This window comes from Pipistrellus hanaki, assembly GCF_964339955.1.
Source record: "Pipistrellus hanaki genome assembly, chromosome: 17".
Classification (NCBI taxonomy): domain Eukaryota; kingdom Metazoa; phylum Chordata; class Mammalia; order Chiroptera; family Vespertilionidae; genus Pipistrellus; species Pipistrellus hanaki.
This window is the reverse complement of record NC_140519.1, coordinates 2,097,671-2,113,325: the sequence shown is the minus strand read 5'-3', so window position 1 is coordinate 2,113,325 and position 15,655 is coordinate 2,097,671. Positions and strand designations below refer to the sequence as shown.

The window sequence follows — 15,655 nt, the reverse complement described above, 5'->3', positions numbered from 1 at the left end:
ATAAAGACCTGGTATTCCTGAGTTTTAACATGCTTGTTTCCAGTTTGAAAGAATAGAAAGTATTTTTGTCTTAAATACGAGGATCCAGTTAAGTTTGATTTCTTTTTTATTAGGGAGGCCTCACTGATTTCCCCATGAAACGCCCTCACTTACTGATGCTGCTCCCTGACAGAGTGCACAGGTGCACACACGCACACACACTCTTAACACTCCCCCGCCCCCAGCTGCCACACACTCAGGAGGGCAGGGCCCTTCCTCACGTGACTCTGGAGAGCCTCCTGGCAGCTGAGCCAGGAACAGGCCTGCTCCCCACCCCTCCTCCTGTCCTCACTAACTGTGGGGACTCCTCTGCCTGGTTTTAGAGAACATGGTCCTGGGGCTGCAAAGGAAGGACACGGGCAGAAACTCAGGTGAGCCCAGGGCCGCGTCCGCAGTGGCTGGACAGGACCGGGCCCGCCTCCGTGTGCACTGGACAGGACCGGGACCGCCTCCGCGGTGGGCGGACATGACTGAGGTGCAGGCCATGCCCCACAGCAGTGGAGGCTCCGCCCACGCCTCCAGCTTTGCGTGTGGCCTCTGAGCAGGTGATGCCGCTCAGAGCAGCTGAGACCTGCTTGCCCCTTTCTAGCCTCTGGCCCCAAATTCTCACAAACGCAAAGGCACGGACCCATTCATGCTAGAGCCTCCAAGCCAAGCACCACATGAGCAGCTGGATGACACGGGAGGGAGACGCCAGGTGGAGGCAGGCTCTTCCCCTCAAAGTCGTGCCGTGGGAGATGCAGAGGATCAAAAACCACCGCAGAGCCGTGGGAACCGGTCTGGAGCTGGGTGACCCCCGACTCGGGACTGAGAGTTCTTGAGTGGGGGTGCTGGGGCGGACAGCAGAGGCTGCAGAGAGGAGGCCGTGCTAGGGTAGCCACGGTCACACTCAGGAAAAGGGACTCCAAGCAGAGGGTCAGGAGGGCCTGTCGGTGACACAGCTGCCCCTCTGCCCTCTGCCCACGCTTCGAGGGGGGACCGTGTGCCATGGCTCACCCTGCACACACAATCAGCCGGACTCACACGGGCAGAGCCATCGCCGGGAAGTCTGACACTCGGGAAGGGAAGGGAAGGGAAGGGCACGTACCCGGAGGGCAGGCTCTCTGGGCTGGCGCTCCGCCCGGGCTCCACACTCCCACCTGGCTGCCGCAGCTTGGCTGCTTCCGAGGCCGAGCTGCTTCCGGCGGCAGAGGCTGCAGCGTCCAGGTTGCAGGTCCCGGCCCCGACGGCCGCACCATCGCCATCTGGGAAGCCGCCGCCACTGCGCTCAGAGGGCACCGGCGCTTCTGGACCCAGGGCCTCCTCCCCAGGGGGCACAGGGCCAGGGGCGGCCCGGGCACTGGCCTCGGGGGCCCCCGCCTGCCCTGGCGCAGCGTCCTCCGGTGGGGCCGGTGCCTGCGAGGATGACTCTCCATTAGCTGCAAGGCAATGAACAGGCCATGTGACTGAGGACCAGGCCGAGCACAGCGCACACAGTGGGGCCTCGGGGACTGACGAACATAAAATAGGACAGACTCCATCTTTTGTGCTCCCATTTTAGAGATATAAAAAAGTCCTTATATACAAAAAAAAAACCCTAAGGAAAGAGAAACCAACATTAGGATAACAATATTTTTCCTCCAAATGACCATTCTGAACATCTGCATAGGGATAAAGGGACTTGAGGGTGGCCCTTGGCTGCAGACAGTGGCTGGCAGGTGCGGGGAGGGCGAGGGGCACTGACTCAGCCAGCGCTACAGGGACTGCCCAGTGTTCGGGCCCAGACTCCAGTCCAGAAACCCAGCCCAGCACTGGGTCTGTTTCAGCCCCAGGACCTGGAAAAGGAAGTTAATACAACTGGAAAGAGAGCAGACAGTTGAACAAAACTGATGAGATCACACACCACAGCTCTGACACAGGAGGGCCAAGGAAGCCTGGGTGCCAGGCCGGCCTGCAGACAGAGTGGGTGAGCTCAGTGCACATGGGCAGGTCAGTGGGTCCTGCCGAGTGTGGGGAGAACGGCTTTGGAGAGGACACAGGCAGCGCAGGACGAGGAGCAGCCCCCACGTCAGTGTCTGACACTGGCCGAGAGGACGGAGGCGGGACGTGCGAGGACCCCCTCTTCCCCTCCCCACCGTGCTCTCAGAAGCCGCCTCCTCCACGTGTGCTCCTCCGTGTGAGCCCTCATGTCCACACGAGAAAAGGTGGCAGCATCTTCCCAGCAGTACAAGATGAAATGGTGCCAGCACGAGAGCGGCCTGGGCCTGGGCCCGTGGAGCAGACGGTGCCCTGCAAGAGCCACAGTGAGGGTGCCCAGCGTGCCACTGCCCGGCCACCGCTCCTGCTTAGGTTACAGCAACAGCCCCTGTCCTTCGTCCACACGGCCCACCCTCCAGACCAGATAACCCATCTTCATGCCCCTGGGAAATGCAATCCACACCTTCCCCACGGCCACACCTGGTCGCACAGTGCTGCCTGGCCTCCCTCCCAGGCCTGTGCCGGCGCTGTCGGTCCCCAATCTCAGAGGACCGGCTACTGCTTTCCCTTGGGGAGAGTCCTGCTCAGTGGTGCCATCAGGACAGCGTCTGGAGCATCCAATCCGATGCCGTCCCTGCCCGCCCCACCAGCTCCATATTATATTGTGGGTTTCTCAGTTGTGAAATATTCTATTTATTTGTGTTTACTTATTTTTAATTAAAGTGCAGAGTGCAAAAAAATTGGTCAGATTTTTTCACTTTTGTATTCCCAACAGATACAAAACACCTGGCATATGAAAACAAAAAATATTTGTTGAACCAATAAATTAAAGACAAATTAAAAAAGAACTAAATACACCGCTTTCAGAACTATGCAGATAACAAAGCATTAATAGAAATATAATTACTATTTGAAGTGTAATTAGAATAACTTTGGAATACTAATATAATTAATTTATGAAGAATTTAATAACACAATCAATACCCTGACCTAAATAAATTACAGAGGTAGAGCGGTAGTTTGAGTTTCTACAATATATATATATTCCATCCAAACACACTGAGAACTTTTGGAAAACCTGACATTTGTAAAGGCCAAAACTAAGTCCCCAATTCTACAACCAGGAGGCCACACTCTGACGGTGATTCAAAGACTAGAACAAAAACCCCAAAGGCAGCGCCGTGCCTCCTGGAGCCTGGCATCGGACTCGCGGCATGCCCTCGTGCCCAGCGCTCACTGGTCCTGCGAGCAGCTCCATGGGAGGTGGTGGAGGGAGCAGACCTTCCTGTGCGTCATGGGGACTTCCTGTGAATCGATAATTATTGCAAAGCAAAATGCCACAAACAGAAGTCCAATAAACACGTGAAACCAGTTAGCCATGCCTAAAACTTGCCATATTGAACTACAGTCTGCTTTATGAATAAAACAATCTTCTCTCTATATAAAAGCCTAATATGTCCCCTTTTACTCACTATGACATGTGCTGACCATGGGGCGGGAGGGCATGCAGAACGAAGCCCCAGCAGCCAGCAGCCGGCAAGGGAGGCCCCGGCTGGCAGCCAGCAGCCGATAGGGACCCTACCTATGCATGAATTTTGTGCAGTGGGCCTCTAATCCTATCTAATAAAAGAGTAATATGCAAATTGACCACATCATTCCAAGACACAAGATGTCTGTCCCCATGTGGACACAAGATGGCCGCCACAAGATGGCTGGCAGGGGAGGGCAGTTGTGGGCAATCAGGCCAGTGGGGGAGAGCAGTTAGGGGTAATTGGGCCGGCAGAGGAGGGCAGTTGGGAGGGACCAAGCCTGCAGGGGAGGGCAGTTGGAGGGAGGGTCCCAGGCCAGCAGGAGAGGGCAGTTAGGGGTGACTAGGCCTGCAGGAGAGGGCAGTTGAGAGGGAATCCAGACTTGCAGGGGAGAGAAGTTGAGGGCAATCAGGCCAGCAAGGGAGGGCAGTTGAGAATGATCAGGCCAGCTGGAAAGGGCAGTTGGGAGCAATCAGGCCTGCAGAGGAGGGCAGTTGGGAGGGACCAGGCCTGCAGGGGAGGGCATTTAGAGATTACCAGGCTAGCAGGGGAAGGCCGTTTGGGGCAATCGGGCCAGCAGGGGAGCCGTTAGGCATCTATCTGGCTAGCAGGGGAGTGGTTAGGGGGTGATCAGGCTGGCAGGCAGAAGCGGTTAGAGGTGATCAGGCTGGCAGGCAGGGAATTGAGCGGTTGGGAGCCAGCAGTCCTGGATTGTAAGAGGGACATCCCTTAATGGGTCTCAGATTGGAGAGGGTGCAGGCAGGGCAGAGGGGCATTCCCCTCCCCTGTGCACGAATTTCTCGTACCAGGCCTCTAGTTTATATATATATAAGCCTAAGTGACTGGCTGACTGGCTAACCGGCCGGTAGCTATGATTTGCACTGACCACCATATGTTCAATGCAGGAGCTGTTGAGTGACAGCAACTTTGCAGAGTGCCCTCTTGCACTCCAGGACCTCTCAGGGGATGTCTGACTGCTGGTTTCGGCCCAATCTCTGCAGACCAGGCCAAGGGACTCCACTGGGCCTCTAGAAATTCTGTATTAGAAAAAGTTATCTGCCACTACAGGCTAGGGACAGAGGGAAGAAGTAGAAAAGAAAATAGTATTTCTCTTAAAGTCTGCCCCTGTCCAAGGACTATTTGAAGGAATTTGAAGGAATCCTGTAAGCAGTAACTTGAGTATACCCTCTTTCAGAAACAGAGGTGCTGAATTTTGGAAAGTCTGGTCACTATGTGGAGTGGCAGGGCTGGGATCTGAACCTCGTCCTGTGAGAAGCCAGGTCTAATCTTCACATCATGACTGACTCCTACCATTTAGCTTAAAACGACCAATGTTCATAGCAGCTACACATATCAAACAATCCCTCACTCAAGACTCAGCCCCACGGGAGCCGGCATGCACCTTCTGACTGAGAACCCTTTGTCTCGAGCTCCTTCTCAGCACAGGCCCACCCATAGGTGTCCACGCCTCATACCTCTGTGGACTCCGAACGGTGACAGGACCCAGCACACGACATAACACCAAGCACACCTGGGCCCACACTCGTCCTAAGCACAGCAAACTCAGAGAACTCTCAAACCAGTGCTAGCTATTCTGCCAGCCAATGCGTTTACGAAACACACACCTCTCGGCTCTACAGGTCTGAGGACTGTGGTGTTGAAGGTAAGGGATTAAAACCTGTCATGTGACAGACACAGAACATGCACGCTCCTGCACCCATTCTAACAGTGAAACTAATGTTTAAAGGCCTTCATGCAAAAGAGGAATACAATTTTGCACTAAGACCTTAAAAGAAAAACCATTCCCTGAAAATATACCTGGGTTCATCCTCCCACTGAGGGCTGACAGACAGTAGGAAAGACATGGGTCAGCAGCGGCTGCCACAGCGGGTTCCGGAAGCTGCAGACTGGCCAATGGAATGACGCAGTGCACAGTTCCGTCAGATGTCACCAACAATAGTCAGAGGTGCTACGTCACTGTGCTGGGTGGAGGCATGTTTGAGGCCATCGAGGCACAGAAGACAAATGGCACAACTCTGAGACAGAGTCCAAACCGCGAGGGCAGGCAGAAGCAGAGCTGGGGCTACCCAGCACCCTCCCTAGCCGAGCACTCGGCCTCGGCTCTTCCAGCACTGGCATTCCCCACAGCTACGGAGCCGGTTCTGGGGGAAACGGGGCGCACATCCAGAACAGGCACCCGGATGGCCTTGGGCTCCTCTGTTTCCTGTGAATATCCTGGCCGGAGCCTTCATTCCAGCTCCTCACGTGTCTTATTTTCACCTTGGGGTTTCTCACAAGGACAACCAAGGGAAATTATTCCCATGTGAAGTCTCTAAATCACAGACGAGCTGTGGGTTAAAGAAGAGATTGCCTCTTTGGCAGCCACACAGCACGTGCCAGTGCCTGCGGCCAGCGGTCCCTGCAGCGCTGGGCTCAGGCAGCTGCGGCAGCAGGAAGCACGCGCTGCCCACTCCGCTCCCAGGTGCGGGCGAGGCAGGCCTTCCGGAGCGCTCACACCCTCGAATTACTCCTGGGAACAGCGGGGGGCACCTACACAAGGCGTTATTTTCATTTTGTACAACCTCTCTGGAGAGTTTGCAAGAGAGTTACATAGTTTAAAATATAATTTTTAATGGGTGGGTAACTAGGTGTTTTTTATCATGGTTTTTAGTATGGATACCAAACTCAAAACCCCCTCTGGCCACACAGCCCTGGATTCATGCTTCACTGTGAAGGACTGGCACTCAGATAAACCATTTTTCCATGTGCTGACATTTTAAAGAAATAAAATTTTGGTCCTTCCTATAGCTATGTCCTCAGGTAATTTAAAAAACAGTAATATTTGCCCTGGCTGGTGTTGCTCAGTGGATAGAGTGTTGGCCTGCACACCAAGGTTGAAGGTTTGATTCCAGGTCAAGGGCTTGTAGCCGAGTTGTAGGTCCAATCCCCACCCTTCTCTCTCTCTCTCTCTCTCTCTCTCTCTCTCTCTCTCTGTTTCCCTCCCTCCCTCTTTCCCTCTCTCTCCCTACCTCCTTCCTACTCTCTAAAAAACAATGGAAGAAATATCCTCGGGTGAGAATTAACAAAATAAAACAAGACAGAACTTGTACTATTTGAATCAGGGTAGATAACACGGAACGGAATCTAGGGCTGTGGTTGGCAAACTGTGGCTCGCGAGCCACATGCGGCTCTTTGGTTCCTTGAGTGTGGCTCTTCCACAAAATACCACGGCCTGGGCAAGTCTATGTTGAAAAAGTGGCATTAGAAGAAGTTTAAGTTTAAAAAATTTGGCTCTCAAAAAAAATGTCAATCGTTGTCTTGTTGATATTTGGCTCTGTGGACTAATGAGTTTGCCGACCTCTGTCGTAGGAGACTTAATTACTGCACTTACTCTTGGAATCAGCGAGGACGCTGCTCACGCTGGTTCTTCACTCAGCTCCGCACCTGGAATCTCATTAACAATCTTAACTGAGCTGTTCTTCGCTTACAGACAATTCTGGATAATCTAAGACGTTCCCTTTCCTCCTCTGCTAGCAGAAACCTGAAACAAATGTTCTTACTAGAAAGTTGGCCAGAATCAGAAAGGAATGCGTCTCTCTCCGCCTTTACCCGGGGTGTATATCTTTTCTCTCCGTTTCTCAGCCACCTGGAATTAATTTAATTTAACAAAACAGTTCTACCTATTTTTGTTCCGAGGGTCTTTAAGTTCATTTATTCATACAGATATTTTAAATGCTCACCCGAGGATATTTTTTACTGATTTTAGAGAGAAACATCGGTGTGGGAGAGAAACATTGATTGGTTGCCTCCTGTACTGGCCCAGAGGGATTGAAACTGAAACTGTTTGGTGCACGGAAGAACGCTCCAACAGACTGAGCCACTGTCAGGGCAAGTTTATATATATATATTTATATATATATATATATTTGTAATATGTATTTTATTGATTTTTTTACAGAGAGGAAGAGAGAGGGATAGAGAGTCAGAAACATCGATGAGAGAGAATCATCGACCAGCTGCCTCTTGCACACCCCCTACTGGGGATGTGTCCGCAACCAAGGTACATGCCCTTGACCGGAATCGAACCTGGGACCTTTCAGTCCACAGGCCGACGCTCTATCCACTGAGCCAAACCGGTTTCGGCAAGTTAATATATTTTTAAGGGAGAAGCATTAATAGGCCAATTAAATTTTTAAAAACTCATGTCAGTTCCAATGTTTACAAAAACTCTGAAGATAACACATGGTAAGTAACCCCCAACCTCAAGTGTAAATGCAGATTGTCTCATTGATAAATCAGCCTGTTTTCATTTAATCACTGAGTCGCTTCTCTTCATGCTTCTACTTTTGAATAACTTGCCATAAACAGAAAACACTGGGCAGAACACAGGCTCTGGGACCAAGAGACCCGACTCCAGCCCAGCACACATGATGGTCATCTCAGCAAGACCTAAAATGTTCGAATTTTAAGAGATCTGTCTGAAAGAATTAATGTATAAAGAAAATAACAACAAAAAGAATCCATGGAATTTACAGCAAAGTCCACTGAAAAGTAGGATCAGTGGAATCTTCCTTCTATAACAGAACACTTAACTCTTGAAAAACACAAAACTTTCTGACAGCACATTTTCTTACCAGTTTACATGCCAAGAAATAAAATATTTGTAGACTATAGTTATAGGAACCATTCATTACCGACAAGTCCATGAAGTCACTTAGGTTCTTTTAGAAATACATTCCCTATTATGAATCACACTAGTAGCCCTGCGCACAAATCTGTGCACCGGTAGCTCACTGCCACTTTCCTGTAGCTCTGCCCGCTGCCCCGTTCTCCTGTAGATCCTTCCCCCCAACCCCCATAGCTGGCTGCCCTGCCCCTTTCTGCAGCTCTCCACCGCCTGGGGCAGTGATGCTTGTAGCTCACTGCCCCAGCCTCCTGTTGATCCGTGATCCAGTCGTTATGCCTTCTGGTGTAACAAATAATTAGCATATTCCTCTCTTACTATATAGGATTGTACTTTTATAAAGCCTAGAAATCTAGCTATCACATACTAGATACAGAATATAGTAAAAAATTGTACATTTTGGCCGAAACCAGTTTGGCTCAATAGATAGAGCGTCGAACTGCGGACTGAAAGGTCCCGGGTTCGATTCGGGTCAGGGGCATGTACCATGGTTGTGGGCACATCCCCAGTAGGGGGTGTGCAAGAAGCAGCTGATCGATGATTCTCTCTCATCGATGTTTCTAACTCTCTATCCCTCTCCCTCTCTGTAAAAAATCAATAAAATATATTTTAAAAAAAAAATTGTACATTCTGCTTAGTGAAATGTGCTGTGATCTCTAAATTAATGTATTTTGGGTGTATTTCCCAAAGTAATCTAGAAAATTCAAAATTACTGCTAAAAAGCTCAGGCCTTGTCATCTGAATTGCTACTGTGGAGCTGAGGACAGGAAAGACTGCAACAAGAGGCAGTGTCCCGGAATCTCCACGCACATGCGCCCTATCACAGACTTACCAGTGTCACCGACGGGCTCAGCTGTGCATGGTCTGGGAGCTGGTGTGTTTTGGGGTCTGGCAGCACCTGGAGATGGAGCCGGAGCCAGAGCCGGAGCCGGAGAGGAAGGTGTGCTGCCTCCATTCGCCACGTGGGAGTAGCAGTTCTGCACTTCAGCGGGAGTGGGCGCTCGGCTGTCTGCTCCACCTGCACCTTCAGCAGTCAACCTTCAGAAGCAAGATGTCTGACTTCAGTGAACTCAGTACAATTCAACAACTTCTCCTCAAAATGGTCATAAGAAAAACCTACCAAGTTCTTCACATTCAAATAAAACGACAGAGAGCAACGAACAAATACAGGGCATGCTTTCTTACATAAAGATTTAAAATACTTCTGGTTCTAAGCATATCCCATACTACCACATAAATCTATGCTGAAAAATACAACTATACTAAATCAAAATAAATTCTGTCCCTCAAAATAATGTTCAAATTGTACATTTTAAATACTTAAGTCTAAGAATACTAATTTTAAACTACTGGCCCAATGCACAAATTCATGCACATTGAAAGGAAATTAATTAGAAGAAATATTTTAATATCACTATTCATCCTTTCTCTAAAATAGAAATTCACAATTGACAGCGACAGTGATAGCTTTATATATAGATAAACTTGCTTAATTAGATCTGCTTTCTGATGTACCTGAACTTTTTCCAGTCAGTGAAGCACCCAACTTCTCTTACAGGTAATTGCCAGTGAAACAGCAGTAAATATCAACACGAAGCAGATTATTATTATAGATCACACAGGGAGAACAAAGGGTGTTTGTTCTCCCTGTGTGGCAGTGTTTGACTATATTCTGTGTAGTAAGAAAACCCAAAGTCATTTTCAAGGTCCACCATTTCTTCTTTTCAGTCAGATCAAGTTTCTAAGCTTTCTAAATCTCTGATTTCCAGCTAATGAAAAGAAAATAGGATCCCACCAAGTCTCCTGTCTACCTACTCCATGACTTCTGTGAGGATCAAATGAGATGAGGCACAGGAAAACGCTTCACAGACATTTGGTTACAGTGTGAAATGATTCCACCTGGCTATAAAGCAAGTCATGCTCCTGGGCTGAAGAAACTGCAAGGAGGCTAGTTGCTAGGGAGAGGAAGCCGAGAGCTGCTATGTGATGTCATTACCCAGATGGACACTTAGCATATTAGCCTTTTATATATATAGATGCTCAGAAATATCTTCAAAATACTTGTGAAACAAAATCAATTTCAAAATATTGTAATTCTATTGATCAGAAAAATCTCATAATTGTAGAGATTAATGAAGAAAGCCTCCCTTCATTACCATCAAATATAAATTAGTAATAATTTACAATCGACAGTTGAAAACTGCAAAAAACAGAAATTGGAAACATACAGAAACCACAACTGCAAAAGCAGATATTGTGACCCTCCCGGGCAGTGGCCAGTGGCCAGTGGCTGGGCCTGGGTGACTGTGAGCCCTGAAGGGAGAGCAGTCCAACCACATCCCCTCCATCCGCTCCCACGGAGCCACCTGCTGCTGTTCCAGGGCAGGGGGGACAGACACTGAGGCAGGAAAGTTAAAATAAAGCTGTTAAGTGTGGCAATGCACAGCTGGCTTATAACTAATCAGCCATTTTCTTCCCAGCCAAGGACTCAGCAAATGACTAAAACCCTCCCTAAGGAGAGACTGCACAGAGGGAGGGGGAGGGCGAAGGAAAAAAGGGCTGTTCACCCCTGAGCAGAGAAGCCTGCAGTCTCAGACTTGGCAAGGTAAGGTTGCCGGGTGCTCCCCATGGATTCTGAAAGGCCACCACAAAGTAAAAGGGGCCTTGGGAATTAATCTGCACTGAAAGAGTCAGCAAGGAATTCCATAGACAAGAGGGCCTAACCCCACCCCCTCACCTGCTCCTCAGATGAGCTGAGAGCCCGTCTGAGCCAGATGCAGAGGCCTGCAGGCTTTGCTTTTTCAATGAAGGCACATGCTCTAACTGCTTTAACAAGCCAGCTTTTCACAGCGCGGCCAAGGTCTCTGTATAAACTCCTCTACCTGAGAAACCAAGGACAGAGGGCGGGCAGCGCTCCCCGCACAGCCAGGGGCCGCAGTCATCTGCACTGAGGATGGCTCGGGGGCTGTCCTGTCTGGTATCACCTCTGGTGTCGCTGAGAGGCGCCTCTAACAGCCTCAGCTTGGTTTTCTTTTTAGATTTAAGTCAGATCCCGCCCCTCCCCTTAAAAGCCACTGTACCAGGAGTGAGATCTAGACTTCTCACCATAACCCACTGACACCTTTTAATGAACCTAACTGTGCTGCCCTTAATTCTGCCCAAGTAAATTCCAACATGGACACTAAATACGTTCACTCAAGCCAACCACCTCTGCTCAGGCCCGCAGGAGCAGGGAGCTGTGACTGCGAGGAGGCGGCCGTGCTGGGACGGGCTTCTCCCAGCAGCAGTCTCCCTTCTGGAGTTCTGGTCGTTCCATTACAGTCCACCTGTTACCCGCTTGCATTCCTCTTTGACTGCCGCCAACAGAAAACTCTCTTCATTACCATCAAACATAAATGAAGCGGATGATAAACGCAGGCTGGTCTCTGGGGAAAGACCACGTGTTCTCTTCCATGGTCCACAGGGAGCAGAAGAGGCCCGATCCCCGCACGGCCAGCCTTACTGATAACCTGGCACACGCAGGCTGGGAACGCACACGTGCAGTGAGACAGAAGGGAGTCCGACACCTCCAGCATGGGCGTCAGACAGAGGGCCCGTGCTGTCCCACTGCACTGATAAAGCACGTCCTCGCGGGACAGCCTGCGGGACGAGCAGCAGGCCAGAGGCTGCGGGCTGTGGAAGCGCCTTATCCCAATACAGCTGGCTTCACACTGCTTTCGCAGGAAGTCAACCGAACGGACGTTTTAAGTTCCGTGGCGAACGCTAAGCTGAGGCCACAGATGCCTCGAGGCGGGGATGCTCTACCTGCTCGTCCTGGCCGAGGGCTCTCCGTTCTCCCGTAGGGCGTCACCGTTCTGTATTTCTCCTGAACAACGAGAAAGAGAGAAAGGGATTTTATACCTCCTGCTGATGGTTCTCTGAATTTTGCAGACACACAGAAGCTTACTGGTTGGGGCTGGGCTGCATCTCGTCAGATTTTCTGGCTCAATCGCCAACCCGTCCAGCACCACCGTCAACTCGCCAGTTTGCACCACGCCGTTCTTGTTCTCCAAGGACAGTTTCAGGTGTTCCTTCACTCTTTCCACTGGAAAAAAAATCCGAAGTTGAAAGCTCCTGCTGCCCACAGAACTGTCTCAGAGACCAGAACTGCAGTGCAGATGACTGCAGCCCCTGGCTGTGCGGGGAGGGTCCTCTGCACCCAGCCCGCAACCCAGGCCGCCCCCTCCCGCCTGCCTCGCCCACCACGGGCTGCCCCAGCCCGCCAGCGCCCTGTGCTCGGCGTGAACCTCAGAGACAGGTGGACGACAGGCCAGCCTGGCCCGGACAGGCTCCTGGCCCAGGCTCCCACCGGTGCCTGCGCCACATCCCTGCGCGAGCCGGACGGCGTGGCACTGACTCGGCTCTGCACGCCCAGCGGGGCGGCGAGTGAGCAATCAGGCTGCTCCTCTCCTCCTCTCCTCAAGGCAAACAGAGCTATAAGAGCATCACACCGAAGGCCTGCCACAGGTGCAAATGCCAGGCACACAGCACACGTGGCCCACGCCTGACACGAGGCGCTCGGCGGGGGTCCCTCGGTGGCTTCCTCTGTACAAGGCCACCTCTGTCCTTCCTGCCCGGACACCTCGTTCTTCCTGAAACTCAAGCTCATTTCACTGCACCTTCTTCTGTAGAGTATGCAACCCTCTGATAAAAGAAAACCTTAAAGAAAATCCACCCCAACATCTGTACCAACGCTCACATCACAAACAACAACAAACATTATAGAGAAACTCGAGAAAATACAAAAGCTAACACACACAAAAAAAACCTACAACGCGGCATCATGGCTCTGCCCGGGCTAACGTGCAGACCTGAAGAACCTACACTGGCTCCATTCTACCTCACTCATCACCGCTCTCTACTCCAAGCACCTGCAGTTTGGAGATGAGCTCCTTGTTCCTAACACACTTAGCGGTTTGCACCGCCGCTCAAGGCACGGCCTCGGAGTCCATCAGGCAGCACTCGGTGCGGGCTCTGCGTGCACTTGCCAGCCCAGGCTGACTCGCACCTACCAGCGTGAAGGCATCCCGCCCAGTCTGCTCCTGGTGCAGCCAATTCCGAATTCTAACTTACACACCTTTGAAATGCCTTTCTCCTCTGGAGCTGCCTCTACCTTTGGTGTCATGCTTGTTCCTGGCCCGTGTCCAGGAACACTCTCTCGATCACACTGCCTGGGAGAGTCAGGACCTGCAGAGTCACGTTTCTACCCGTGCTCAAACCAGCATCGTCCACAGTTCTCCCTTGGTTTGTAAGCTTTGCTTTGCCCCTTGTTTTTTAACGTGTATATTATATTGTTGACAGTATTACAGATGTCCCAATTTTCTTCCTTTTACCCTCCCCCCAGGCCTTCACCACACTACTGTCTGTGTCCATGGTCTATGCATATCCTATATAATAAAAGACCAGAGATGTCATGATCAAAACGACCAGAGATCAGACCACCATGGCCCCTCACGGGCTGGCCCTGCCCCCAAGCAAGGAGTTAGGGGCAATCAGGCAGGGAGAGTAGTTAGGGGCAATCAGGTAGGCAGGCAAGTGGTTAGGGGCAATCAGGTAGGCAGACGGCCCCTCACCAGGCTGGCCCCATCCCCAAGCAAGCAGTTAGAGGTGATCAGGAAGTCAGACAGAGAGGTTAGGGGCGATCAGGCAGGCAGACTAGCAGTTAGGGGCTATCAGGTATGCAGGCTAGCAGTTAGGGGTGATCAGGTAGGCAGATAGCAAATTGCAGGGCTGGCCCCCCCCACAGCAAAGAAAGAGGGAGGCCCAGGCCACTGGCCAGGACGCTGTGACAGTTGTGTGGCCAGCCAGCCATCGCCCCATAGAGGGAGGCCCAGGCCAGCCAAGCCATTGAACCCCAGCCTGTCGCCTGCAGAGGGAGGCCACTGGTGGTAGGGGAAGGGGGCAGCACTGCACAGATGGCAAGCAGTGGCAGCAGCAGGGGTGGGGCCAGCTGCCTGCAGTGGTGGGGGAAGGAAAGCCCCAATAGGCCCTGATCTCAGGCCAGGCCTAGGGACCCTACCCAAGGCTCCCGGATTGTGAGAGGGTACAGGCTGGGCTGAGACCGCCCCCCCCCCCCCCCCCCGCCCTGCCCCCAACTGCCAAGTGCACGGATTTTCATGCACCAGGCCTCTAGCAAGTAGATAAATCTCTTTGGTTGATCTCTTCTCATCCCCCCTCTGAGATCTGTCTGTTCAATGCCTGGGGTCCTATTTTGTTGGTTGATACATTTTGTTCATTAGATTCCACATATGAGTGAGATCATGTGGTACTTGTCCCTCTCTGACTGGCTTATGTCACTTAGCATGATGCTCTCCAGGTCCCTCCATGCTGTCTCAGAGGGTAAGAGATCCTTCTTTTTCACAGCTGCACCACATCCCACTGTCTTTGCCCTGCTTTTTAAAGAAAGGGAGCCTTGGAGTCACTGGGCCTCTGCAAATATCATCATTGCTGCAAATACTCGTTGGTCCAGGACCTGTCTGCCCGGCTGTGTTGAGGTGGTGTGGTGTGTGTGTGTGTGTGTGTGTGTGTATGTGTGTGTGTAAGTGCCTAAGCCTATGTGTTTACATCATCTGCTCTCTCACAACTCTGAACATGGAACACTGAGCTCTACCATTTTTGAATCATAAAATTGGGGGCAATCAGATGCTAATTCCCATCTACACCTGTATCCATTGGGGGGGGGGGGGGTTCTATCACAGTACAATCAGCCAGCTCAGACCTCTCCACCCACTGACAGTGAGCACCTGCTGTGTGAGGGGCTCCCACTCATCCTCCTCCCTGCACTGAACACTAGCCCTGCGGGTGTGTGTGTGTGTGTGTGTGTGTGCTCCTTTCCCTCCATTCATCTCCCCCTATACTGAACAGCAGCCCTGCGGGGGGCGGGGGGGGGGGAGGCCCTCCCCTTTCCCTCCATTCATCTCCCCCTGCACTGAACACCAGCCCTGTGGGTGTGTGTGTGTGTGTGTGTGTGTGTGTGTTTCTTTCCCTCCATTTATCTCCCCCTGTACTGAACAGCAGCCCTGCGGGGGGGGGGGGGGGGGGGGGGGGGGAGGTGTGTGTGTGTGTGCTCCTTTCCCTCCATTCATCTCCCCCTGCACTGAACAGCAGCCCTAGGGGCCACGGGCGTGGGCTCTGCCTGGGGGGGTGCAGGTCCTCCCCTCAGCTACATGGCAGCCCCAGGACAGCAGAGAGCTGGCGGTCAGTGGCGCACCACAGACTGACAGACAGTGTTGAGTGAAGTGACAGAAAATGCAGAGGGCAGTGCGGTCCTCGGGAACCGGGAGCCACTCTCCGACCTCCCAGAAAGGCCTCCTCAGCGTCACAGGACGGACCGGCCGGGTCTGAGAGCCGGGCACAGACCAGGGATTATCCCCGAATCATGGAATTGTTGAAAACATGCACGCTCTGT

The 15,655-nt window shown here is 51.7% G+C and overlaps 1 protein-coding gene across 4 annotated transcripts in view; it reads right to left on the bottom strand.

The window, feature by feature from the left end:
- The window catches only part of WWP1 (WW domain containing E3 ubiquitin protein ligase 1), a 78,669-nt gene that overhangs the window by 21,177 nt on the left and 41,837 nt on the right, over positions 1–15,655 (bottom strand). For all 4 annotated transcript variants that reach the window (XM_084864298.1, XM_084864297.1, XM_084864299.1 and 1 more), the window contains 4 exons: positions 12,155–12,292; positions 12,013–12,073; positions 9,041–9,246; positions 1,127–1,457 (listed from right to left, as the gene is read on the bottom strand). In XM_084864298.1, the coding sequence (XP_084720424.1) occupies positions 1,127–1,457; positions 9,041–9,246; positions 12,013–12,073; positions 12,155–12,292 (736 nt within the window). The remainder of the gene's footprint in view (positions 1–1,126; positions 1,458–9,040; positions 9,247–12,012; positions 12,074–12,154; positions 12,293–15,655) is intronic.